Below are 24558 nucleotides of genomic sequence, written 5' to 3'. Positions count from 1 at the left end.
GCTAGGAAGGGGAGACAAAAGGCCTGGGGCGAGGGGCAGGAGGGGGAGGGAGAAAGGGGGAGGGGTTAGCAAGAGTTAGGCGTGGTGACTCCTAGGGTCCAGAGAACCCCTCCCCCACTCTCCTCGAGTGTCCTTGTCACTGACTCAGTTTCCCCAATAGGAAAACGGGGTGTTAATGATTTCATGATCATTAAGGCCTCTCCGTTTTCGGGTGCATGGACTGTGGGAGGGCTAGGGGAAGGAGTAGGTGCTCCTCCGCTTCCCCGGATGCCTCCCATGACTCCCTGCCTGGGCTTCCCAGCTCTGGACTCCCCACCCTAATGTTGTCCCTACTGCTGCTTCTGCTCCTGCTGCTACTGCCGCGGCCAATCCTGCCGCAACTGGAGGACAACTGCCGATGGCAAGTGGCACTCAACCTGTATGAAACTTTGGGAGAACACAGTGAAAAGTTTTTCAGTCGGGAAGCTAAGCCTGTGGACCATTTCTTCGACAAACTAGTGGATTCACCCATCGACTACAAAGAAGTAGGTACCTGGCCTAGCTGCCCCTCTGGCCTTCCCACCTGCCCATTCCCTTCCTACCCTTGCCCCGCCCCCCCCATCCCCACACCAAGGTTTACATTCTCTGTCCCTCTATCCCTTCCCCTCCATCCTCCAAGGCACCCACCCACCCCTTTCTGCTTTTCCATCTTTCCAACTGTCCTCTGACCCTCCAATCTTCCATCCATTCCCCTTGGCTTCTGTCAACTCTGGCTTCTTTCTACTTGGGCAAGCAAGTCACTTATACCTCTCCTGGCCTCAGTTTCTTCACTTCTGAAGTGGGAGGGTTGGACAAGATGGCCTCTGAAGTCCCTTCCAGCTCTCAATCTCATCTGTGTTCTTCTCTCTCTCCTTCCATTCTACCCCTTCATCCTTCCTCCCTCCCATCTCTCCCTCTATCTTCCCATCCGTCAGTCACTGAATCCTTTCATTGGTTCCTGCTCCTTCATGTCTTCAGGACACCTTCCCAGAGCCTTGGATATCTCTTGCCCTGGGGTTAATGGAAGGAGGTGGGAGGGGAAGAGGGAAATGGCAGAATGGCAGGAGTGGGGGTGGGGGACAGGGTAATCACACTGAGCTGGATGTATCCCTCATCTTTAGAATTACCTGGGCTTCCCTTACTTCATGAAGATTAATTTCAGCTGCCCTGGAGAGGTGAGTGAGGGGCAGAGAAGGAGAAGGGAGGAATGGAACCAGATGGGCACACAGACACAGGGTAGGTAGAAGGGAAAATCCTGGTTTAAGGGTGAATCACTGAAGGTTCCTGATGGGTGGGGAATCATTTTAGGATGAATCAGGGAAGGTGGCTTTTACCTCACCCAAACCATCTTTGGGGGACCCACCCATCAGAACTTGACATCCTGCCCCCAGCATCTTTCCCCCTTCCTACCCAGCTCCCCCAGCCTACCAAAGGAGCTTCTGGACTCTGCCATCCCTGCTCCCCCCATCCAACCAATTGCCAAATTCTAATCCTCAGTCCTCTCCTAAAATGGAGAGTCCTAGGAAGATTCCCCGGAGTCTGAAGAAGAGGAATGTTGTCTCCTTTGGCAGATGGGGAACTCAGTCCCTAGAGGCCAGTTCCTGTGTGGCCTCTCCTAGGAGGGTGGCTGAGCAGCAGGTCTCCTGTTGATAAGGAAGGTTTGGGGAAGGGGAGGGAATCCCAGGGGGAAATTTGGATTCTGGAGGGTTCACCTAGCATTCAAGAATGATGCTAATGCCTTCATTGACACACAGGGTATTCTCTCTCCAGTTTCTCTCCAGCTTCCAGGAATGAAGCCAGTAATTGTGCCCTGGGTTCCTGCCTGGCAGAGTTCTGTTCTCTGCCCCAACCCTGCCACCACCTTCCCTCAGATAGGCAGGGGCAGAGCCCAGGCTAAAGCACAGGGTGGGTGGGACAGAGAACTGACCATGCCTCTAGACTGGTTAGTGTCACTCCCTCTTTGGTCCCTTCTCAGGCAAAAGAAGCCTTTGTCCGTGGGGGCCACTTTAAGGGCCTGTTTCCCATTGTGCTGGTCACCTTCCACACCCCTGTGAATTTCCGGAGGTGGAAGGCAGAGAGGTTGCAAATCGAGATGGAGGGAGCACCATTCCAAACCAAGAGTGAGGGTCTTCCCCAACAATGGGCTGGGTACCAGGAGTTAAGAAGAACAATGTCTTGGAGAAGGGGGCTTCCAGAGAGCCTTGCCAAGAAGCTGGACAGGATAAGGAATAGATCTGTCCTTAGCCAGTTTGGCACCTGGGGAAAGGGAGGGATATGGAGCAGACCTGTATAGCAGGCTTTGCGAGGTACAGGTCCCTGGAGACCCACCTGGGACACTCAGAGGCCCCTGATGCCTAGTCAAGAGTTCAGATCTAAGTCACAAAGACCCATCCCTCAGAAAGCTTGTCCTGTTAGATAATGCTAATGACCCCTGGACACCCCCATTCTCTAAAGGAGGTGGGGGGAAGCATAGCGCATCATGAGTTCTGGTACTCTGCACCAAGGGCCCAGTCTTTTGGTAGGGTTCTTTAATAAGGGAAAGTGAAGCAGTCCTGGCTGGGTGAGGGTGGTCCCCAGGCCTATGCTCACCTCATTTTATTCCACACTTGCCAGAGGAATGTCCAGAAGATGACATATGTTTCCTGAGTTGGTACACCCCAATGCCCACGAAGAATGGCAGTGTAGTGATGGCAGTTGACATCTCCAGCAACAAAATTGGGGAGATCATTGGGAATGCCAGGTGGGTGGAGTCCCAGGGATCCTTGTGGCCCAGGGGATAGTGGAAGGTACAGCTGACTTCACTATCAGCATAGTCAGGATGTGGTTTGCAGACAGAGGGCTGATCTAAGTAAGTAAGCAAAATCTCTCAACCTTGAATGACCCTAGAGATCACCTAAATCAGCCTACTACTTTCATCTGTATTTTACAGATGAAGAAACTGAGGGCCAGGGAGGCTAAATAGAAAGAAAAGTAGAAAACAAAGTCTCTCAGGGCTTAGCACACAGTAGGTGAGCCATAAATGTTTGTTAAATTGAGTTGGATTAAAAGAGGAGGATCATAGAGTATTCAACCTGGAAGAGAGCTCAGAAGCCATGGAGTCCAACCCCTTCATTTTACAGATGAGAAAAATGAGGCCCAGGAAGGGCCTTAGCTCTGGGAGGTATCTTCATAGAAATGATGATTGAACCCATGGCAACTGATGAGAGATCACCAGATGGGATGGCATAGAGGGACCAAGACAAGGTGGCAGTACCCAAGGCACAGAGGTTCTAGGTGTCAGCAGCAGGATTTGAACCCAGGTCCTTTGACTTCAAATTCAGTTGTTCTTGTCACTGTACCATGTTGCCTCCCATTCAGAGTTAGGGACATAAGGCTTGAGAGGGGCAGTGTCTGCTCATCAAGATGGGGTGTGGGGTGTAAAGTCCATATTGAGTCTGTCAAGAGCCTAGGAAGCTGTTCCCGCTCTCTGCAGGTACATGATAAATATCAATGGGTTTCTGAAACCAGAAAAGGACAAAGTGATCTTTACCCTGGGAAATGAGGTGAGAGAAAGTAGGGTAAAAGGATGGGAGAAAGGCTCAAGGGAAGGGAGAAGGGGGGAAGGTGATCCTCTTAACTCAGCCTCCTGGCTAGCATGGGCCAAGCCAATCTGTCTTCCTTTCTTCTCCCATTGCGTCCCTTGGGACTCTCCCATTAGGTCAGAGGCATTGCACACAGGGACTTCATCAACACATCATCTAGGCCTCTCTGGGCTACAGTGTCCCAGGCTCCTGTGCTAATCCTCGGGGGTATTCCCAATGAGAAGATGGTTCTCCTCTCTGACTCCAGCTTCAAGGACATCTCCCTGGTGGAGGTGAGTGAGGCTGAGTGGCAGCTGACTGTGGATGGAGGGTGGGCAAGAGTGAACGTTTTCCTAGACTTGGGAAGGGAAGGAGGGAAGGAGATGCTGATCCCCAAGAGTGGGATATTGTAAGGTCTCACCTAAGCCAGGGGGCACATGATCTCAGCCCTCTGCCAAAGAGGCATCATAATACAGGACAGGGGGCAGGGAAGGGAACCTGACAAAGAACTTGGGTTCTAGGCTTCACTCTGCCCCTTAGTTGCCAAGTCCCTTGGCCAAGTCTCTTCATTCTCATTTCTTTGAGCCCTCAGTGTGTTTATACAGGAAAGGGTTGTAGTGGCCTAAATAACTTCTAAGTCTATTTCCTGCTCTCCATCCTGCAAACCTCCATTCCTGCACTGCTGGGGTCAGCTGAACATCGATAGCTGCTGGTTGGGCTCTCTTGAATGCCCTCAGGAGCACTTCACGGCCTCCATCTTTGACACCATATCTACTGAAAGCACCCTCTTCATCCGACAGAACCAACTTGTCTACTATTTCACTGGCAACTATTCCCACTTACCTGGAAAAGCTAACAGTGAGAAGCTAGGGATGGGAAGAACTGTGAGAGTAGGGATTGGGCCTTCCCTCCTAGTTCTAGTCTCTCCCCCTCCCCACCGTGGGGTAGATTAGCTTCTCTGAGCCTGGGGTCTGACTCCAGCTCAAATGAGAATAATCTTCCAAGAGATCATAGAATACAGACTCCTGAACCAGATGCTGAGGAAGAGCCACCTGGAGTGATGGAGGGAAAAATGATTCAGGAAGTTCAAGGATCAGTTGAAGGAGTTTATAGCAGTGAACTTTTGGGATGTCTGATGGGTGCCTTTCCATGAAGAGTGGGCATGTCTCTGGGCACCTTATGTGGAGTCCAGGGAAAAACCAGTGGGCATGCCCACCCTCTCCATGAGGAGAACCCCAAAGGCTTGCCTTCTTCCCTGTAAGCTCATTCAATTGATAGGGGAGCTCATCAGTCTGATAAGGGAACTCTTATCCCTTGCCCAGATTTTACACAAATCCAAGTTCCTTCCTTTGTCTTGGAGCCCATAGCAGGGCCATGGCCCAAAGAGAGAAAACTATAATATACAAGAGCATGAAGAAAGGGCAGAATCATGTGCATGTTGGGGGAGGGGACAGGTTATTGGTTCAATAGCAATCTTGGGGAGCTGATGAAGGCTTCCTGAAGGAAGCTAAGCCATTCTCAGATGATCCTGAGAAGTTTCTGGGACTCAGTTTCCCACTGGAAGAATGAGGGGGTGCCAGTCTTGGAGGAGGAAGGGGGAGACTCCTAGGCCTGAGAAAGTCCCTCCCTCTCCCCAGGCAATTGGGTCCAAGTCTTGCATAAAAGGTGTATCAAGAAACTTTGTCCTGTGGAATTCCCCAGCAATGGCTCTGAGTACGTCTTGGCCTTGGCTGGGGGCAATGAGGAGGGCATCTTCTTCTTTGGCACCATTACAGGTAGTCTCTCTCAGCTTCCTTTCTCTGAAAAGGGACTTCCAGGTCCTAAAATTGTGGGGTTGTGATACATGGTCCCAAGTTCCTACACCTCCCTTTACCTTTATTCAAACAAGTAGTTATTAAGTAGGATGGTGCAGTGGATAAAGCACCAGCCCTGGATTCAAGAGGACCTGAGTTCAAATCTGGCCTCAGACACTTGACACTTACTTCTCACTGACCTTTCCCCCCCACCCCCACCAAAAAAAAAGGAAGGGAATTTAAGGGTACCTCCAAGGAATGGATGCAGTGAATATTTTTTATTCAGAAGGAAAGCAAATCAGGACAGTTGTATGAAAATTTAAACCCAAGTAAAATTATAATATCTGCTTGTGATTCTTTGTGTTTAAAGTGCATTTCCACAGATAGAAGGGATCATAGCAAGGCATAAATAATAATTTTTGCTTCAATTGATGTACCTAGTCCTTCTACTGTGTAACCTGAATTTATTACCTGTGTGACCTTGAAGAAGTTTCTCTCTCTCTCTCTCTCTGGGCCTCAGTTCCTCATCTATATATGAAAGGTTTGGACTGGGTGGCCTCTGAGGTCCCTTCTAGCTGAGATATGCCATAACTTTCACTTTCAGTTTGAAATGCCCATGAGAAAATGAAAATTGTTTCTGACATTCTATTGGGGAATACATCATCCACATTGATAAATAAATATAAAATAAATTGAGGAGAGAGAGCCTTAATGAGGGGGTACAAGGAGTCAACTGATTGGGAAAGGCTTTGCTTAAGAGGTGGCACCTCGGTGGGGAGCTCCTTTTCAAGACTGAGTTGGGAAATGGAATATTAGTACTTTTTTTCTCATTTTGACTGGAATGGTGATTGAGTGAAGAATACTAATTGGAAATTAGCCTGGAGAGTCAGGTTGGAGAAAACCTGAAAGGGCTTTAAATTCCAGGCTGACTAGTATGTACTTTCTTCTGGAAGGAATGAGGATGAAAATTCAGTGGTTTTCTTTAGTAAGAGTGTGACCTGGTGGGACCTGTGCTTTAAGTCTATTAATATTGCAGCCATGTGGAGGATGGATTGGAGAGAGGAGATCCTGAGAGCAGAGAGGCCAATTAAAAGCCTGTTACACTAGTTCAGGCTAAGGTGATGAGAGGCTGAACACCATAGTATATGGAAAGCCTGAACACCATGGTATATGGAACAAGGGAGTGAAGAGAAGGTGATGGATTTGAGAGACATGGAGATAAGACTTGGCACAACTCCTTGCCAAGAGACAAGGGAGAGGGAAGAACCAAGGATAATTTTAGATTGTAAGTCAAGGTGACTGGAAGGATGATGCTATCCATAACAGAAATAAAGAAATTTAGAGGAGGAATGGGTTTCTGGGGAAAGAGAACAAGTTTCTTTTTCCATTTCAGATGCTTATTGGACACTGAGATGGAGATATCTGGCAAAGTAGTTGGCCATGTGGGGCTGAGCTTTAGGAGAGAAGCTAGGGCTGGACACAGTATACATACCGGGGAGTCATTTTCATAGGCATGATGATTGTACCCTTGGCACCTAATGAGAGATCACCAAGTGAGATAATGTAGAGAGGCAGAGCAGGGATGGTAGAGGTGAGCTTTTTTCCTTGAGCTCTCCTAACATTCTCCACTAAATAACTTGAAAAGTGCATCACAGAAATTTTAATTGCTATAACAACAACAAAAGTCAGAGTGACTTGTTTTTCCAGCCCTAGGTGGCTTAAGAAGACAGAAAAGAGGTCTGAAAATTCTTTGGGTTGAAGGTGGCTGGGAGTGCATCATGGTAGAAGGAACATGAGATGTGGGCCCTAGAAACAGCAGGAGCAGCAACAGAGGTACTGGGAATGCTCAGAACCTAGAAGACAGTAAGGGTATTGAACAGCTGGTCAGAAAAAAAAATTGCAAGGGACCTCTGTACTAGCACTGGATCCAGAACCAGGCACCATTGGGCAATTCCATTGCTCATCATCCAATTTCCAAGTTTACAGGGTAGAGAGGAGTGCTTACAGTTGCAAAGAAAACTGGGGTTCCCACCAGGGTGAGGAGCAAAGCACAAACCAGGAGGGTCATATCCAGAACTCACCCCAGATTGCACCATCTTGCAAGCACCAAAAACTTATAGCTCCACCCCACCAGACCTAGCCATAAAAACAGCAGGACAAAAAGCCTAAAGCTCATGATAATTACCTTCTCTCTCCTCTCCCCCCATGCCATAGGGGAGCAGAGGCCAACTCTAAAATCAAGTCCAAAGTCAAGAAATAGGCTGGAAAATGAGCAAACAATAAAAAACACCTGATCATAAAAATCTGTGGTGACAGAGAAGCTCAAGAGAAATCTCAGAAGACAATGGCTTGAACTTATCTAAAAGCAAAGCCTCAAAGAAAAATGTAGATTGGGCACGATCCCAATAAGAATTCCTAGAAGAAATAAATATGTTAAATGGTTTTTTAAATCATAGAAGACAGAGGAAAAATTGGGAAATAAATGAGAGAAATGCAAGAGAACATGGTAAAAGAAAGCAACTTGGGAAAAGAAGCCCCCCAAATACTGAAAATGATAACTCCTTAAAATTTGGAATTGGTCAAATGGTAAAATAGCTACACAACCTCAATGAAGAAAAGAACTTAAAAAATTAGAATTGGTCAACTAGAAGCTAATGACTCCATGATACATCCTAGAAATAACAAAATAAAGTTAGAAGCCTGAAGAAAATGAAAGGAAAAAAAAGAAAAAGAAGAAAATTGACCTGGAAAATAGGTCAAAGAGAGATCATTTAAGAATTATTGGACATGGGGAAGCTAGGTGGTGCAGTAGATAAAGCACCAGCCCTGGATTCAGGAAGACCTGACTTCAAATCCAGCCTCAGACAGTTGACACTTAACTAGTTGTGTGACCTTGGGCAAGTCACTTAACCCTCATTGCCCCCCAAACCAACAAACAAAGAATTATCGAACAACCTAAAAACTGTGATTTTATACAAAAGAGCCAAGACATCCAGCATCATAGAACCAGAGGGCAAAGTAGAAATGGAAAGAATCCACACATCACCTACTAAAATGAAAACTCCCAGGAATCTCATAACCCAATTCCACAGCTCTCAGGTCAAGGAGAAAATACTAAAAAGCATCCAGAAAGAAACTATTCAAATACCATAGAGCCACAGTCAGGATAACACAAGATTTAGCCCCTATCATGATAAAGAAGTGGATGTCTGGGCATGTGATATCCCAGAAGCTAAGAAGCTAGGATTATACCCAAGAATAACCTGCTCAGCAAAACTGTTCATAATCCTATGAGGGGAAAAAAAAGAATCTTAATGCAATAGAAGGCTTCCAAGTATTCCTTATAAAAAGACCAGAAGTGAACAGAAAATCTGATATTCAAACACAAGACTCAAGATAAACAGATAGAGGTAAACATGAGTGAAAAACCATAGGGAACTTAATAAAGTTAAACTGTTTATAATTCCAAATAGGAATCTGATACATATAACCCATAAAAATGCAATTATCATTACAGCAGTTAAATAGTCTACTTAGACAGAGGGCATGGGCATGAGTCTATTTTGTTGGGATCTTCTCAATAGAAAAATGGAAGAGTGAGAAAGAGGGATGTACTGTGGGAAAGAAAATTATATGCCATAAAAGAGGTCCTTAAGGAAGTGTCTTTACAATGAAGGGGAAAATAGGGAGCGAGAGGGACTAGGCAATGCTTCAACCTATTTCTCATGAAAACTATGTGTACATGCTTATGTGTGTACATATTTCTTTGACAACTTTTTTTTCAGGACAATGAGGGGTATGTGACTTGCCCAGAGCCACACAGCTAATAAGTGTGAAGTGTCTGAGGCCGGATTTGAACTCAGATCCTCCTGAATCCAGAGCTGGTGCTTTATACACTGTGCCACCTAGCTGCCCTGTATGTATATATTTCTATACTAAATTGTGTTGGGGTATGTCTACATGCACCCACACAGTTAGGTGAAGAAATTCATCTTTCCCAATAGGAAAGTAGAAGGCGAAGAGATTGTGAAAAGGGGGGTAGAGTTGTGAGAAGAGGGAAAGTAGTTTAAGGGAGGCAGTGATCAGAAGCAAAACAGACTTTTTAGAAGGGGATAGTAAAAAAAAAAATAGAAGGATAAACAGAAGAGAATAGTTTGAAAGGGAATACACATTTAGAAATCTTAACTGGAAATGTAAATGGGATAAACAAATACATAAAATGAAAAAAGACATCAGAATGCATGAAAAACAAGAACCTAACACTATGTTGTTTACAAGAGACACATTTTTTTGCAGGGTAATGAGGGCTAAGTGACTTGCCCAGGGTCACATAGCTGGTGTCAGGTGTCTGAGGCTGGATTTGAATTCAGGTCCTCCTGAATCCAGAGCTGATGCTTTATCCACTGCATCACCTAGCTGCCCCAAAAGAGACACATTTGAAACAGAAAGACACATGTATAGCTTATATTTAATTGCTTGAGTCCATGAGGAAGGGGAGGGAGGGAGGAAGAGAATTTGGAACACAAAGTTTTAAAAAATTGATGTCAAAATTTTGTATTTTACATGTAATTTGGTAAAATAAAATTCTACATGAAACAGAAACACAGACAAGAGTTAAAATTAGGGCTTGGATCATTTAAAATTAGCTAAAATGATGGTTCAGCTGAATTTTTTTAAAAAAGGAATGGGTAGCAATCGTGATCTCAAATAAAGCAAAAACCATTGACCTAATTGAAAGACATATTCAGGGAAACTACATTTGGCTAAATGTTGCTATTTCGTTTTTGGTTTTGTTTTTGTTTTTTGGCAGGGCACTGAGTGTTCAGTGACTTCCCCAGGGTCACACAGCTAGTAAGTGTCAAGTGTCTGAGGCCAGATTTGAACTCAGGTCTTCCTGAATCCAGGGTCAGTGCTTTATCCACTGTGCCACCTAACTGCCCCTAAACAGTACTATTCTAAAAGGTATCATTGCTAATAGGCAACAATGACTATTAGTATTGAACATATATGCATGACATAAATGGCATAGCAACTAAATTTTTTTTCATCCAAATTCTTAAAAGAAATGTCAAATGAATTATAGGAGGAAGGAGACAGTAATAATATAATAGTTGCGGGCCTCAATTTACCACTCACAGACTTAGTTAAATCTAAGCATAAATTTTTTAAAGTTATGATGAATAGCATTTTCGAAAAGTTAGATATGCTAGACCTTTGGAGAATATTAAATGGGGATTTAAACAAAGGAGTATTCCTGTTTTCAGCTGCACATGGCACTGGGGCAAAACTGACCATGTATTAGGGCATAAAACCACAAAAACGAATTCAGAAAGGCAGAAATATTAAAGGTACCCTCTTTGGACCATAATGCATGTCAGGTACTTCACATTATCTATGAGACTTGAGGAAATCTACCCAGGCTCAGGATCCCACCGTACAATATACATTCCATAAAGGACCATGGAAAAATGGATTGAAAATTCATTGAAAGTAAATAATTTAATCCTAAAGAATGAGTGGGTAAAAGAAGAAATTACAGAAATGATAATTTCATTAAAGGTGATGGCAACAATGAGACCACATAGCAAAATTTGTGGGATGCAGCCAAATCAGTATTTTAGGAGGAAATTGTATATCTCTGAATGCTTTCATTAATAAAAGACAGAGAAGAGCAATGGATTGGGCTTGCACCTAAAAAAAACCCAAAAACTAGAAAAAGTACAAATTTAAAATCCCTAATTAAACATCAAAAAAGAAAGCCTAAAAATCAAAGAAGGGATTATTAAAATTAAAAGTAAAAAAAAAAACATTGAACTAATAAATAAAACTAGGAACAACTTTTATGAGAAAAAATAGTTAAACCATAGATTAATTTTATTTAAAAAATACCAAATTACCCGTATCAAGGATGACAAAAAATAGTGAATGCACAACTAATGAAATTAAAGTAATTATTAGGTGCTATTTTGCCCAATTATATGCTAATAAAACTGATTACATGAGATGGACAAATATTTACAAAAAATAAATGGCCACTATAACGGAAAAGGAAATAGAATGCTTCAATAATTTTATATTGAAAAAAGAAATTGAATTAGCCATAAATGAGCTCCCTAAGTAAAAAAAATAAAAACAACCCAGGATTAGATGGAAGTACAAATGAATTCAACCAAACATTTAAAGAACAATTAATTATAAGATTATATAAACTGTTTGAACTAAGAGGCAACAAAAGGAGTCCTACCAAATTCTTAATATGTCATAAATATGGTTCTGATCTCTAAACCAGGGAGAGCAAAAACAGAGAAAGATACAGAGCATTTCCCCATTAGTATTGATGCAAAATATTAAAAAGATAGCCAGGAGGGGCAGCTAGGTGGCACAGTGGATAAAGCACTGGCCCTGGATTCAGGAGGACCTGAGTTCGAATCCAGACTCAGACACTTGACACTTACTGTGTGGCCCTGGGCAAGTCACTTAACCTCAATTGCCTCAACAACAACAGCAACAACAAAAAGAGAGAGAGAGAGAGAGAGAGAGAGAGTGAGAATGGTTGGTCAGCCTGAAGGGGAACCAAAAGAGAGTATAGCTTCAGGTGAGCTATAAGGTAGGAAGGCAGGTTACTGAGGATGACAAATCAGTGGAAAGAAAAGAGATGAAGGCAATGAATAAAGATGGCTTTTTCTAAGAGATTGCTATGAAAAGGAAGAGAAATGAAGGATGATGTTTTCAGGTGATGGCTGCATTGAGTACAGGTTTTTTAAGGATCAAAGGGGAACTTTGGCATGTTTGAGGCAACATGGAAGGAGTTAATAGGTAAAGAGAGACTGACTATAAGAGAGGTAGTGTTCACTGACAAAGGCTTGTGGAGGAGACAGGATAAATAGCACAAGTAGAGGGACTGACGTTGGCAAAGAGTAAGACCATGTCTTCCTCTAAGACTGGAGTAAAGGAGGAGGTAGAGGAATAGGAATAGTATGGAGAAGGGCAGGGAAAGGTATTCTGGGGGGATTTGGGGATGTTATCCTGTATTTCTCATTAAAGGAGGAAGAATGTCCTCTGCTCAGAGCAGGAGTTGTCAGCCTTTTTGTGTGTCATGGACCCCTTTTTGTCAGTCTGGTAAAGCCTCATGCACCCCTTTGAGAAGGCAGAAACAAGTTTTTAAATGCATAAAATAAAATAAAATAAAATACATAGAATGACACAGGAAACAAATTAACATTAAAATACAATTATCAAAATATTTTTTTAAAAAACAAGTTCAGAGGTCTCAGGTTCAGAACCCTTTCAAAATCAAAATTAATATTGCCTTGAGTTTCTACTATATCGATTCTACCATACAATTGATTATTTTTGGTGACGCAATTGGGGTTAAGTGACTTGCCCAGGGTCACACAGCTAGTAAGTGTCAAGTGTCTGAGGCAGAATGCAATTGATTTTATGGTGTGTTTTATTTTTTTTTAAGTGAGGCAAGTGGGGTTAAGTGGTTTGCCCAGGGTCACACAGCTAGTAAGTGTTAAGTGTCTGAGGCTGGATTTGAACCCAGGTACTCCTGACTCCAGGGCCGGTGCTCTATATGCTGTATTTTATAACTGAGTCTGCATCTGCCTAAAGCCCCCTTGTTATATGCTTGTGTTGAGCTCAGGAATTTTGCATTCCCTCTGAGTTAGTTTAAAGGCATAATTAAGAGAAAAGTCAGTATCTCTGATACAGGGATACTTCCAGAACACGTGTCATCTGTCCTTGCCTGTCCTTGTGAAATTAGGGGAGATTTTAATCTTTTCCAAGGAGGCAACAAGTCTGGTGGGGCCCCAGGACACCTGTCCCTTCTTGCAAGCTTTTTCCCTCACTTTGCAATTAAACCTGCTTGATTCCTGACTCTACTATCTCTAGCCTGCTCTATTCAGCTCTGGCCATCCATAGGGTAGAGTCTGGTTTTGTCAGGTTGACAATCCCTAACCTTGTTGTGGGGTGTGCTTGGGGGCCCTCTCTCAGGGGTTAGAAGCTACACATCCTGGACCATTCTTAAGGCCAGGGAGTGAGAGGGAAGCTGCTCTGCCTTAGCCCTAGGGCTAACCCCTATCCTCATGCCCCACCCCTCCCTCTTTCCCCAGATGGCACAGTGACTTTTAAAGCGTTGCCTGCCTCCAGTTCCATATGTGATGTGTTAAAAGGTTTGGTGTTTCCCTGGGACGGCCTGTGGGAAGCTGCCCATACCACCCGTGTCCAGGAATGGGCTTGTGGGAGGAGGTGGTGGGTGGTGTTGGGGTCCAGGGCTAGGGAGGCAGTATGGAATAGTGAAAAGAGAGTGCTGGTTTTCTTCAATGCCGGCTCTGCCACTGACTAGCTTTGCGACCTTCAGAAAGGCACTCCCTCCCTCCTTGGGCTTTAGTTCCCTCATCTGTAAAAGGAGGGTGTTGGACTCAATGACTTCTAAGGTCCTTTTGGATTTCTGAACTTTGGGGTGTCTAGGAGCCTGGGAAGGCCACTACTCCTGGGAAGGTCCTGAGCTCTCTGGAGTGCTTGCAGCCCAGCCTAGGGAGGGGAGGTCAACAGAGGCCACTGGGTCCACTGGGCAGGCCCTGAATCCCTGGGGGAGCTATCAGTACAAAAAGGGGCTCTGGGTCATTCCATGGCCTCCAGTTGACAGCATCAGTGCAGCAACTCTGGCCACCTCCCTGCAGCCCCAAAGTGCTATCTCCACTGGGTGGTGTACAACACAGACGACTACACGTTCTTGCTTCTCATGGAGCTGGGCAAAGGCAACCAGATGGAATTCGCGCTTTTCAAATACACGCAAGATGCTAAAGGCACCAATGAGTATAATGTCACCTTGCTCTATAAAATTCCCCATTTCGTCCCCACCAGTAAGTGGAGAGATCTGAGAGCTTGAGGGGGATCACAAGGATCTGTAAGATTTAGCTGGGCAGGAGGCAGCTAGGTGGCGCAGTGGATAAAGCACTGGCCTTGGATTCAGGAGGACCTGAGTTCAAATCCAGCCTCAGACACTTGACACTTAACTAACTGTGTGACCCTGGGCAAGTCACTGAACCCTCATTGCCCTGCCAAAAAAAAAAAAAAAAAGATTTACCTGGGAAAATATGGGCATGGAGAGAGGGTTGAGTTGGGTTGGAAAGTCAGAGGCTGGAGTGCTAGAGGCTAAGGAGTAAAGAGGTGGGGTTGAGGTGCTGGATGAGGGAGGGGATTTGATCTGGGCACAGTTCACTACAGCAGTACTGGATCCAACAGCAGGTGGAGCAAAGCATTTTCTGATGCTGGTGGGCATGGAGGAATACACTGACTGTCCTATGGTGCCCAGGGGTCTGTTCTACAACCCTTTCTCCCAACTGCTATACATTTATGGCAATGCTATTCTGCAGAGGTGAGGGCAAAGGGGAAACTAGGTGGGGAGGGGGGCAGAGGGCATGCGGGCCAGTGGTCATGTGCACAACTAGGATTCCCTGAGCTTGGGGGGTGGGGCGTAAGGACCAGAAGCCTCTCCCTCTATCCTCATCCTCCCTTTGAGGGTTGGCTGCAGCCTTCCTCTCACCTACAATGTCCTATGTCACCTAAGTAACTAGACATTGAGATGGTGGAAGTGGATGGAGTGGTGGGCCTGTAGTAAAGAACTGAATTCCAAACCAGCCTTAAACACTCAATAGCTGTGTGTCCCTGGGCAAGTCCCTCAGTCTGTTTCCTCATCTGTAAAATGGGAATGAATAATAGCACCTGCTTCCCAGGATGGTTGTGAGGATATAAAATGAAGTGCCATTTGTAAGCACTTGTCAACATAATTCTAAGTCTAGATTCTTGCTCCTCATGCCCTGAGACTGTGGGCTAGAACAAAAGAAACCCTGAGTTCAAGTTCTGGCCTCTGACTCATTATGTGATTTCAGCCCTCTATTTCCCCATCTGTCTAGTGGGGCATCAAACCCTGTGATTCCTTGAATTTTTAGCCTGGGGAGCCGGGAATGTAAAGGACAGGGAGGGTGTTGCATGGGGGCAAGCAGAGAGAGGCTGAGCTCTTTGGGCTGCTCTCCTTAGATGCCCTTGACCAAGCATAGGTTCCTCCCTCTTCCCCCCACAGCTTTGACCATAGGAATTTTGTTTACATGACTGCGTTCCCTAAGGAGTCCTCAATAAAGTACATGACCAGCTCCTACAGAGGAGAAGCAATCGGTGTCACTGAGACTGAGGAGGTGGGGAATAGGAGGTTGGCCGGAACACTCAATGGCTTCTGCTTCCTCCCTTTTCTCTGCCTCCTCCTGAACTCAAGGCCCCTCCTGGGGGCTCCCCATCCCTTGAATGGCCCTGGATGCCCACACTTCCCTCACCATGGGCACCCTCTTTCCAGTTCCCCAGGGGATCCTGCCTAGGCCCTGGAGCTCCTGTACTCTCTCACTTTCCCCCTCTTTGTCCATTCTGGGCTCTTGGCCCCCAGATCTGGTTCCTTCTTGAAGGCAGCTTCAGAGTGTATCGTCTGTATCCATCAAGGGCCTGGAATATTGTTTTCAGCCTTTCCCAGTTGTTACACTTAAACACGTATTCAACCAATGAGACCTCAGTCAGCGTCTTCTATGATAGTTTTGGTCTGGAGCAGGTGAGCTTTAAAGAGAGTGCAGACATGTTTAACATATATGCTTACCACCTCAGGGAATGGGGAGGGGAAGGAGGGAGGGATAGAATTTGGAACTCAAAACTTTGAATAAATATGTTTATTAAAAGTTTTAAAATGGAATGCAGACTTTCCAAGCTGGCCTGGCTACCCAGGGAGGAATCCATTCACACTGGGCTGAAATGATTCTTCCTCTCCTCCTCTTCAACTGCTTTCCTCACAGCTAGTCTACTTGGTTGACGAAAATGGGAAAGGGAGGCTGGTGAAAAGGCGCTTGCCAGTGAGTCGACTCTTACTGCTTCTACGGCTCAATCGGACTCCGGTTAAGATCACTTACAAGCTGTGAGTGAACATGAACCCAACTGGGATGATAGAGTGGTTAGGATGGGAGTGATAAAAGAGAGGTTGCCAGAACCCAGAAACTCTGAGGGCCCCTTCCATGCAAATCCACCTCGAAGAGCCCTTGAATGTCTAGCTCAGGTGCCATCTTCTCCATAAAGTCATGGGTCCCAACCCCATGTATTCTCATGTTTTCCCTAGACCGACCTTCACAATGATCTCACTATCTTCTTTCAGTTATTTTTTCACTTGACCTTCCATCATCCTTGTTCGTATGCTATAAGCACTTTGGGAATAGGATCTATGTTATATCACCATTTTTATTTTACCAAGTATTTCCTGAATAAATATATGAAGAGATTAATGGATAGATGGTTAACGTGGGGCTGGATAAATGGATAGGTGGATGGGAAGATGAATGGATAAGTAAATCAATGGCTAGAAAATTGACATACAGGTATATGGATAGAATGGACAGATAAATGGATGAACACTTAGATGGAGGGATCATAGATGACATGTGCATAGAAGGAACTCAGAGAGGGGCTTGCTCAGCTTGGGGCAGGGCTCCTCCCAAATCCCTTTTCCTCTGTGTCTTTCCTAGTCCTGTCCCATCCCTCCTCTACAGTAATCCATGCCCTTTTGAGGAGGTACATCTAAGAAACCTGCCAAAACCACAAAAATACACACGGGTGGAGCGCTATCGGGCAGAGCCACCCTCTGTGAGCTCTGAGGCTGGCTTCCACACCAAAATCTCTTTGGCCATCTACCAGGGCCTTGTCTACCGCTTGCTTTGGCTGCACGCCATGTATAATAAGGTATGTATGAGTGAAGCCAAGAAGAGAAGTCCAAAGGAGGGGGGAGGGCAGTCAGAAAGTTCAAGGAGTTTCCTTCTCCAGCACCTACCTGTACCTTCTCTGTTGCCTTTCTAGCCCTATGCAGATCCTGTCCATGACCCTACCTGGCGTTGGTGGAAGGATAAAATGCAACATAAGGTGAAAGGGGTGGGCAAGGGTAGTCCCCCCCTCACCCAGCCTCATTTTTCCTACACTGTCCACTCTTCTACAGGGGGTTGGGAAGGAAGTTATGGGAGTGTGTAGGCAGGGATGGTGGGGTCTGGGCCACAGGGTTGTCAGCAGTGTGCTGCAGGTGAGCTGGTTGTTAAATTTGCAGGGTGAGCATTTATACCTTGTAAATCTGCCAACACTACAAATGGATATCCAATTATTAAACACCAGCATGCCAGTGGCCCTGGGGCTCTGACACCTGGGATAGGTGACACCATAGCCAAGAGGGACAACTAACCCATTGGATGACAAGATCTGAAAAGCATAGTCATTAATGGTTTGATGCTGGTGTGGCATCAGAAGGTCTTCAGGGAAGTGCCCCAAGGATCTGGGCTTGGCTCTGCGCTTGGCCCAGAGCTTAATATTTGTATCAATCATTTGGGTCAAGGCATGATATACTCCTTAAGTCTGAAGGTGACAGAAAGGAAAGATAGCTTACACACTGGATGACAGAGTCCCAACTTTAAAAGATCCGGGGCAGTGAGAACCCAAGGCTGAATCTAATATGATGAAATTCAGAGAGAATAAATGTAAAATCCCAACACTTGGGTTCAAAAAGTCAGTGTGCCAAAGACAATCTGGGGGAGGTGTGGCTACACAGAGTAAAAAAGGTCTTAGGGTCTTAGTGGACTTCTAGTTCAATATGAATTCCCCTTTTGATATGACAGCCAAGAATGCCAATGTCATCTTTGCTCCATTAAGAGAGAAGCAGGAAAAAGAGAGAGAGAGAGAGAGAGAGAGAGAGAGAGAGAGAGAGAGAGAGAGAGAGAGAGAGAGAGAGAAGCAGGGAGGGGCAGCTAGGTGGCACAGTGGATAAAGCACCCGTCCTGGACTCAGGAGGACCTGAGTTCAAATCCACCCACAGACACTTAACACTTACTAGCTGTGTGACCCTGGGCAAGTCACCTAACCCCAATTGCCTCACCAAAAAAATAAAAAGAAAAGAAAAGAGAGAAACAGAGAGGTGATAGGGAGTCAACTTGGACTCTGCCCCAGTCTGAATAAAACTGGTTCTGGATGTCACATTTCCATAGTCTAGAGGAGGGCATGAAGGATGATGAGGGTACATGCTGTGGGGATAATCTGTTGAAGGAACTGGCCATGCTTAGCCTGGACAAGAAACCACTCAGATGGAGACAGAACAGCTGGATTTCATGTTGAGAGGGCTGCTGTGTGAAATAGGAATTCAACATATTCTGCTTTGTCCCAGAGAGTAAAACTGGGAGGGAAAGGGAAGAGAGGTAGGGAAAATGAAGAGAGGCAGATTTGGGGAAATTCTCTAATAATCAGGACTTTCCAGTACAAGAGCTGAGGAAGCTGGATGGGGTTGGAGTAGGTCAGTAGAGAGAGGGCATACCCTGGAGGGGGATTCCTCTTTGGGTCTATGAGTTCCTTTCTACCTCTTGAGATTATGGGATCCTTGGAGCTAAGGGGGCTGATGGGATCTTCAGGAGGTGTTCAGAACCTGAGGAATCCCTCCTTGGTCTTGACAGGCTTTCTATTTCTATACATCCAGTAACTTTCTGAGTGTGTATGGCATACGCATTGACATGGAAGGCTATGACAAGCTTTATGATTTGAATGCTGAAAATCGCCTGCCCGAATTCCTCTTCCTGGACAAGGGGACCCAATACAGCTTCTCCGTTTACCTTGTCCTTCCAAAAATGTCCTGGAAAAGTGGGCAGGCCTATGGGAACCCCAAGGGCTGGTGGCATGGAATGGGGTTGGGGGAAAGATGATGAAGCAGTTGGGCAGGGGGCTGGGACAAGAATCTCTGAGCTGCTGGCCCACCCTTGTCTCCCTCCTCACCTCTAGCAGACAACTTCCTGGGCAAAAAGAAGCACTTGCGTCTGGCTGTGGTAATTTCCCACCCCTTGTGTGTGTCAGCAACAGTGACAAATGACTATCTTGTGAACCGAAATGCCATTCTCTTCCAGGTGGGGGAGCAGGCCATGTAAACATACATGTGTCTGTGTGTTAGGGTGTGTATATGTGTGTGTCTTCTAACTGCTGTCCAATTCACCTGAATTCTTGGCCAAGGAGGAATTAACATCTTAGGCACCAGATGAGGAAACTGTGACTGAGAAAGACCAAAGAAATTGTCTAGGTTCCAAACTAGGGGAGGTCTCAATTCCAAGTCCCAAGGCTCTTTGGCCAGCACAGTGCCTCAACTCACCATTCGACAACATAATCATTGGTTAGGTGCCCCTTATATACAAGACATTATACTAGAACTGTGACACAAAGTCAAACAACAACATATTTGTTTTTCTTCTCTCAAGGAGTTTTCATTCTATGGGGGATAGGTATACAAGACATATACACGATCACAGTTTGAGAAAGGTTGTGACTGAGTTATCTAACTAGAATTGGCCTTGGGACCCCTGGACAGAGTCAGATCTCTCCTCCCTTCCCCTTGCCTGGAGAAGATTGAGGGGGAGGGAGGAAGGAGTTCTCAAGAACCCCGGGCCCTTATCACCTTCCTTTCAACCTGAGCAGGTGGTTATCCAGGATAAAAGTCAATGCTTTGGTCAAAGTATCAGTGGACACAACCTGAAGAAAACATCCATAATCCTTAAGGTAAGAGACAGGACAGAATGGAGGGAGAGGCCACCCCTCTGTCTACTGGATGGGAAAATGGCTCACAAACGACAGGGTTAGCAAAGGGAAGTCTTGGTTGACATAGAGGAGCAAAGGATTCCTTGGACCTGGGCTGGGGCCCAGCTTACCTTCCTCCTCTCTAACCCTAATTTTGATAGAAGCAGCAGAAAGTGGATGGCAGTAAAAGAAATGGGGGTGGGGATAGGTGGCTACCCAGCAATGAGCAGTCTTTTCTTCAGGTGGTTGGCTCAGCTGGAAGGTGCTTTGCTAAGACCCGAATAGGACACCGGACAAAGGTAACTGAGGAGAGGTTACAGGGGCTTGGCAGACTCTTAGGGGAAGAATACACTCTCCGGCCTGGGCTCTGGTCTTCCTAAAGCTAGGACTGACCCCCTCCACTCCCTCCCCTCCCATTGGGAATAGCAAAAAGGATGCAGTGGTCCTTCTACTTGGGTGGTTTCAAGTCCTTTTTCATCCCTCAGACAAAATGTTCCCTGCTCTTTAGATCCTAGAGAATGAGGGGAAAGGGATGTTTGAGGTCCTGGTATAGGTCCTCTTTCTTCTGCTGCTCTGCATATTAGGGGGCAGGGACCAGCAAGGAGGGTACTCTGTGGGTTTCCGGGGAGAAAAGTCATGGCACGTTCCTGCTTCCTCATGGCTAGAAAGGACAGTAGGGGATTGGGAGTAATGGATGAATTTGGTGTTTCTCTCTTCCTTCCCCAACTCTTCCCTCTTCCCCTCTCTCTCTCTTCTCTCCCCTTACTTCCTTGGGCAGGGTAATGCCATGATCCCCATGTTTATCGGCTGCCCCCCAGGCAAGAGGTTGGCTTTTGACATCACCTTAACTATTCAGCACAACAAGAAGGCCAATAAAAGATACTTTGACTGCGTGTACCCAGACCCTGAAATGCCTTGCTTCTTCTTCGGTGATCGTGAGAGGGGGTCCCTGCCCAGCCACCCAGCACATGACCTTCCCCCAGCCCAGTACCACCTCTCTGCCCTACCAAGGCTCCACCCTCTTCCCCAGTTCAGCCTTGTCCATTCCTCCTACAGCTTTCTTCCCTTTCTTCCTGGTCCAAGACATGGTGACTGGTGAGTCAGGAAGCTTCAATGGCAGGTGAGCCCCCTGCCTTCCCTGGTCTGAAAGCTTTTTGAGGAAATGTGAGGGGGGGGGAGGGAGGGAAAAAAAGGATTTCTTGCGGATTTCAGAACTCTTGGATAATTGCCAATGTTGAAGCATAACCCCCGATTTTCTTTCCTGTACACTTCCCCTCCAGGGGCTTACTCTGTGTGTGTGTGTGTGTGTGTGTGTGTGTGTGTGTGTGTGTGGTGGTGGTGGTGGTACATTGTTTTGAGGGTGGGGTGAGGACAACACTGCCCCTCCATTATCCAGGGTGAGGAAGACATGGGGTTGGGGGTTGGGGAGAATGGAGTTGCCTACCAGGCTGGACCATTATTGTCCAAGCCCCTGTGTCTCTGGTGCAGCTATGTTCTGAAGGTGATTGGCGGAGGAACTTCCCTGGAAAACATTGTGGATTACTCAGAGGCTGACATCTTCCGCTACAACAGTCCTAATGACACGTAACTACTGACTCCAAGCCCATAGGGCTCCATGAGTCCCTCCCCCATATCAATCTTCCCAAGTCACTTTCTCCCTAAACTTCTTTTCCTTGTAACCCTTGTGGGCCCAGACAGGCAGACACATGCATAGGCAGATCAACTTGTGTTGTTCAGTTGTTTCAGTGGGGTCTGACTCTTCCTGACCCCATTTAGGGGCTTCTTGGCAAAGATACTGGAGGGCTTTGCCACTTCCTTCTCCAGCTCATTGTACAGATGAGGAAACTGAGGCAAACTGGGTTAAGTGACTTGGCCAGGGTCAGGAAGCTGGTAAGTGTCTGAGGCCAGATTTGAGCCCAGATCTTCCTGATTCCATGTTTGGCACTCTATCCACTTGCCACCTAGGTGCCCCAAGATAAACTTATACCCCTACATATATGGACATGGGTACCTCCCTATACTAATTACAAGGTCTCTGAGTTGGAAGGGACCAGATTAGCTAACTAGTCTGACCCATAGACCTGATCAACAACTCCCTCTATGACCTTCCCAACAAGTAGTCCTCTAGCCTTTGCTTGAAGACTTCTGAAAGAGCGTGCTCATCACCTCCAGAAGCAATCTGCTTCCATCTGGATCCCCTCTGCTGGTTAAGAGGTTTTCCTGCCTTTGGGCTAAAACCCAGTGCCACTTCTATCTACCTCTCCTCCTTCATAAAATCACAGCAGCACAGATTCTGAGCTGAAAGGGCCCTTAAAGGTCTAGCCCCCTTATTTAAAGATGAAGATTCTGAACTGTAGAAAGGTTAAGTAATTTCTCTAAGCTCCTATATCCAATAGGTGTCAGAGCTAGGATCCAGACTCAGGTCCTCTGACCCTTTTCCCACGGCACCATTCTTGGCCTCTGGGGCCAAACAAAATTCATATGATCCCTTATCTCCACATGATAGTCCAACAATTACTTGTTTTTGTTTTTATTTTTGCGGGGCAAAGAGGGTTGAGTGACTTTCCCAGGGTCACACAGCTAGTAAGTGTCAAGTATCTGAAGCCAGATTTGAACTCAAATCCTCCTGAATCCACCTAGCTGCCCCCAGCCCTACAATTACTTGAAGACAGCCTTCAAGGCCCTTCTGTGTCTTACCTTCTCCAGGCTAATCATAGAGTTAGAGCTGAAGGTCAGAGGCCACATATGCTGGGCTCAATGAGTATCTGTTAATAACAAGTGTACCTACTATGAGCTGAGACATGGCCTCAGGCATACCTATGTACAAACATTTGTGCATGCACACACAAGCTACCCATGGAGTATCTAAGTTCATCAGATGGCTGGCCTAGGAGGCCCCAGCCAGACCCAGAACATGGCTTTTCCTCTCTCTAGTACCAAGAGCCTCATCTGGATTAACAGGGACAACTGGACAGATAGCCATTCGTTTAGCATCCTGCAGTACAACAGCTCTGGCATTGAGTACGCAAGCAATGGTCCCACAGCCCTTCTCTCTGCCTGCCCAGTATCTGCAGCCTGCTTCCAGCTCTTGGGGACAGGGAAGGAACTCTCTGCCTCCCTTTATCTGCAGGCTGCTCCTGGCCACCTTTCAGGATGGAGGGATGATGGTGCAAGTGGGTGACTGTCTTGGGTCTCCCCAGTCTCACCTATCTCCACAATCCCCCTAGGTGGCTGTGCCTGAGGAACTCTCCTTGTTATGACATCATTCCCTACTCTTTCTTTTCTCCTGAGTTCTTTTTCAAAATCATGGTGAGCAACAGGTAAGGTCTTAATGGGAAAGTGAAGCCTGGATGGGGGTGGGGTGCGGGGGAGGAAGGTGGGAAAGCCCCTAGCTTCCCCCTTGGGCCCAGCCCCACCCAAAAACAAACCCCACTGCCCCTCTGTTCTGGCCAGGGGTGTGGACACAAGCACCTACTGTGATTATCAGCTCATCTTCATCCTCCACATCCATGGCCTCCCACTCAGCGGTAGGAGGGCCATCTCGTACCTGAAGGTGAGCCTCTCTTCTTTCTGCCCCTCCTTCCCAACCCCAACTCCTTTCCCAGTCTTTCCCAATCTGATGTGGAGGCACCAGTTCTGAGCCTCGAGTCAGAGGACCTAGATTTGAATCTTGGCTCTGCCACTTCCCCGTATGACGTTGGGCAAGTGATTTGACCTCTCAGTTTCTTCACCAGTAAGATGAGGTGATTGGATTAGATGTCTTATAAGGTCCCTTTCAGCTCTAAATCTATGCTCCCATGGACAAGCCTTTCCATGCCCACTCCCTCTCCCCAACAGCCCTAAATGACTGATTCTTGCACTGCTTCCATTTTTGTTGCTATTTGCAGCTCCTCTCCTTTCCCTCCCCTACATCACCATCATCTCTTCCCTAAAGCCTTTAGGGATCCTGTCTTGTGCCCTGCCTTTCATCCCATCTCCTTTGGAGTTCTCGGGAATTCTTTCCTTCGTTACCTGCTCTGCCGCATTGTCCTTAGGCTCTTCCCCTACTATCTTGCCCCCACCAGAAAACTGCATATGTGTGCTTGGGAATTATATTTGCCTACATCTTGTTCTGCACCCTCTGGCCACGGGTAAAAGCAGCCTGGACGTCTATAAAGTCAAAATTCACTGATCTCCTCACCACAGGTGAGGTCTGAGTCAGCTGGTCAGAGGGACTAGAGGAGGTCCAAAGGCTAGCTATGAGCAGGGAGCAGAGGCTAGCTGGGGTGGGGACAGGGATTATGGGCTGGATTAAGGAAAGGGTTTGGAGGCTAGCCAAGGACCTAGGAGGGAATAAGGCCTAGCTAGGCATCAGGACAGGGTCTGGGGGCTAGCCAGGAGCAGGGACAGGGGCAGCATCCTCTAAGCTACACTAGGAAGCTAACCCACTAGGCCTGGCTCTTTTCCTTACAGAATCTTTCTATACATACTCAACATCTGCCAGTACTCTCCACTCCATGGTCAGTTCCAGGATGAGTACAGCAGACAGACAGTCTCTGCGAAAGTCAAGATTCAAGAAAAAATCTTGA

At 46.3% G+C, this 24558-nt stretch overlaps 1 protein-coding gene across 1 annotated transcript; it reads left to right on the top strand.

Moving 5' to 3' along the window:
- The first annotated feature begins 215 nt into the window (after positions 1-215).
- On the top strand, positions 216-24558 carry LOC122748214 (cation channel sperm-associated protein subunit gamma-like). Its single transcript, XM_043993891.1, has 28 exons — positions 216-524; positions 1140-1193; positions 1994-2138; positions 2632-2758; positions 3491-3560; positions 3716-3871; positions 4271-4436; positions 5216-5353; positions 13486-13545; positions 14056-14238; positions 14624-14753; positions 15459-15570; positions 15813-15971; positions 16210-16328; positions 16930-17143; positions 17258-17320; positions 18886-19069; positions 19211-19329; positions 19892-19972; positions 20233-20289; positions 20769-20925; positions 21047-21110; positions 21479-21574; positions 22925-23011; positions 23218-23310; positions 23444-23543; positions 24055-24175; positions 24443-24558. The coding sequence occupies exons 1-28, from the start codon at positions 216-218 to the stop codon at positions 24556-24558; spliced, it is 3480 nt and encodes a 1159-aa protein (XP_043849826.1).

This window comes from Dromiciops gliroides, chromosome 3 (genome assembly GCF_019393635.1).
Source record: "Dromiciops gliroides isolate mDroGli1 chromosome 3, mDroGli1.pri, whole genome shotgun sequence".
Taxonomy (NCBI): Eukaryota; Metazoa; Chordata; class Mammalia; order Microbiotheria; family Microbiotheriidae; genus Dromiciops; species Dromiciops gliroides.
The sequence above is the reverse complement of the archived record's forward strand: the minus strand, read 5'-3'. Positions and strand labels throughout refer to the sequence as shown.

Excerpts from the sequence above, each read along its gene's own strand:
- LOC122748214 (XM_043993891.1), top strand. The coding sequence starts at position 216 with ATGGACTGTGGGAGGGCTAGGGGAAGGAGTAGGTGCTCCTCCGCTTCC. Across the intron at positions 15,571-15,812 it reads GTGTCACTGAGACTGAGGAG|ATCTGGTTCCTTCTTGAAGG; the intron begins GTGGGGAATAGG and ends CTTGGCCCCCAG. Across the intron at positions 21,111-21,478 it reads TCAGGAAGCTTCAATGGCAG|CTATGTTCTGAAGGTGATTG; the intron begins GTGAGCCCCCTG and ends TCTCTGGTGCAG.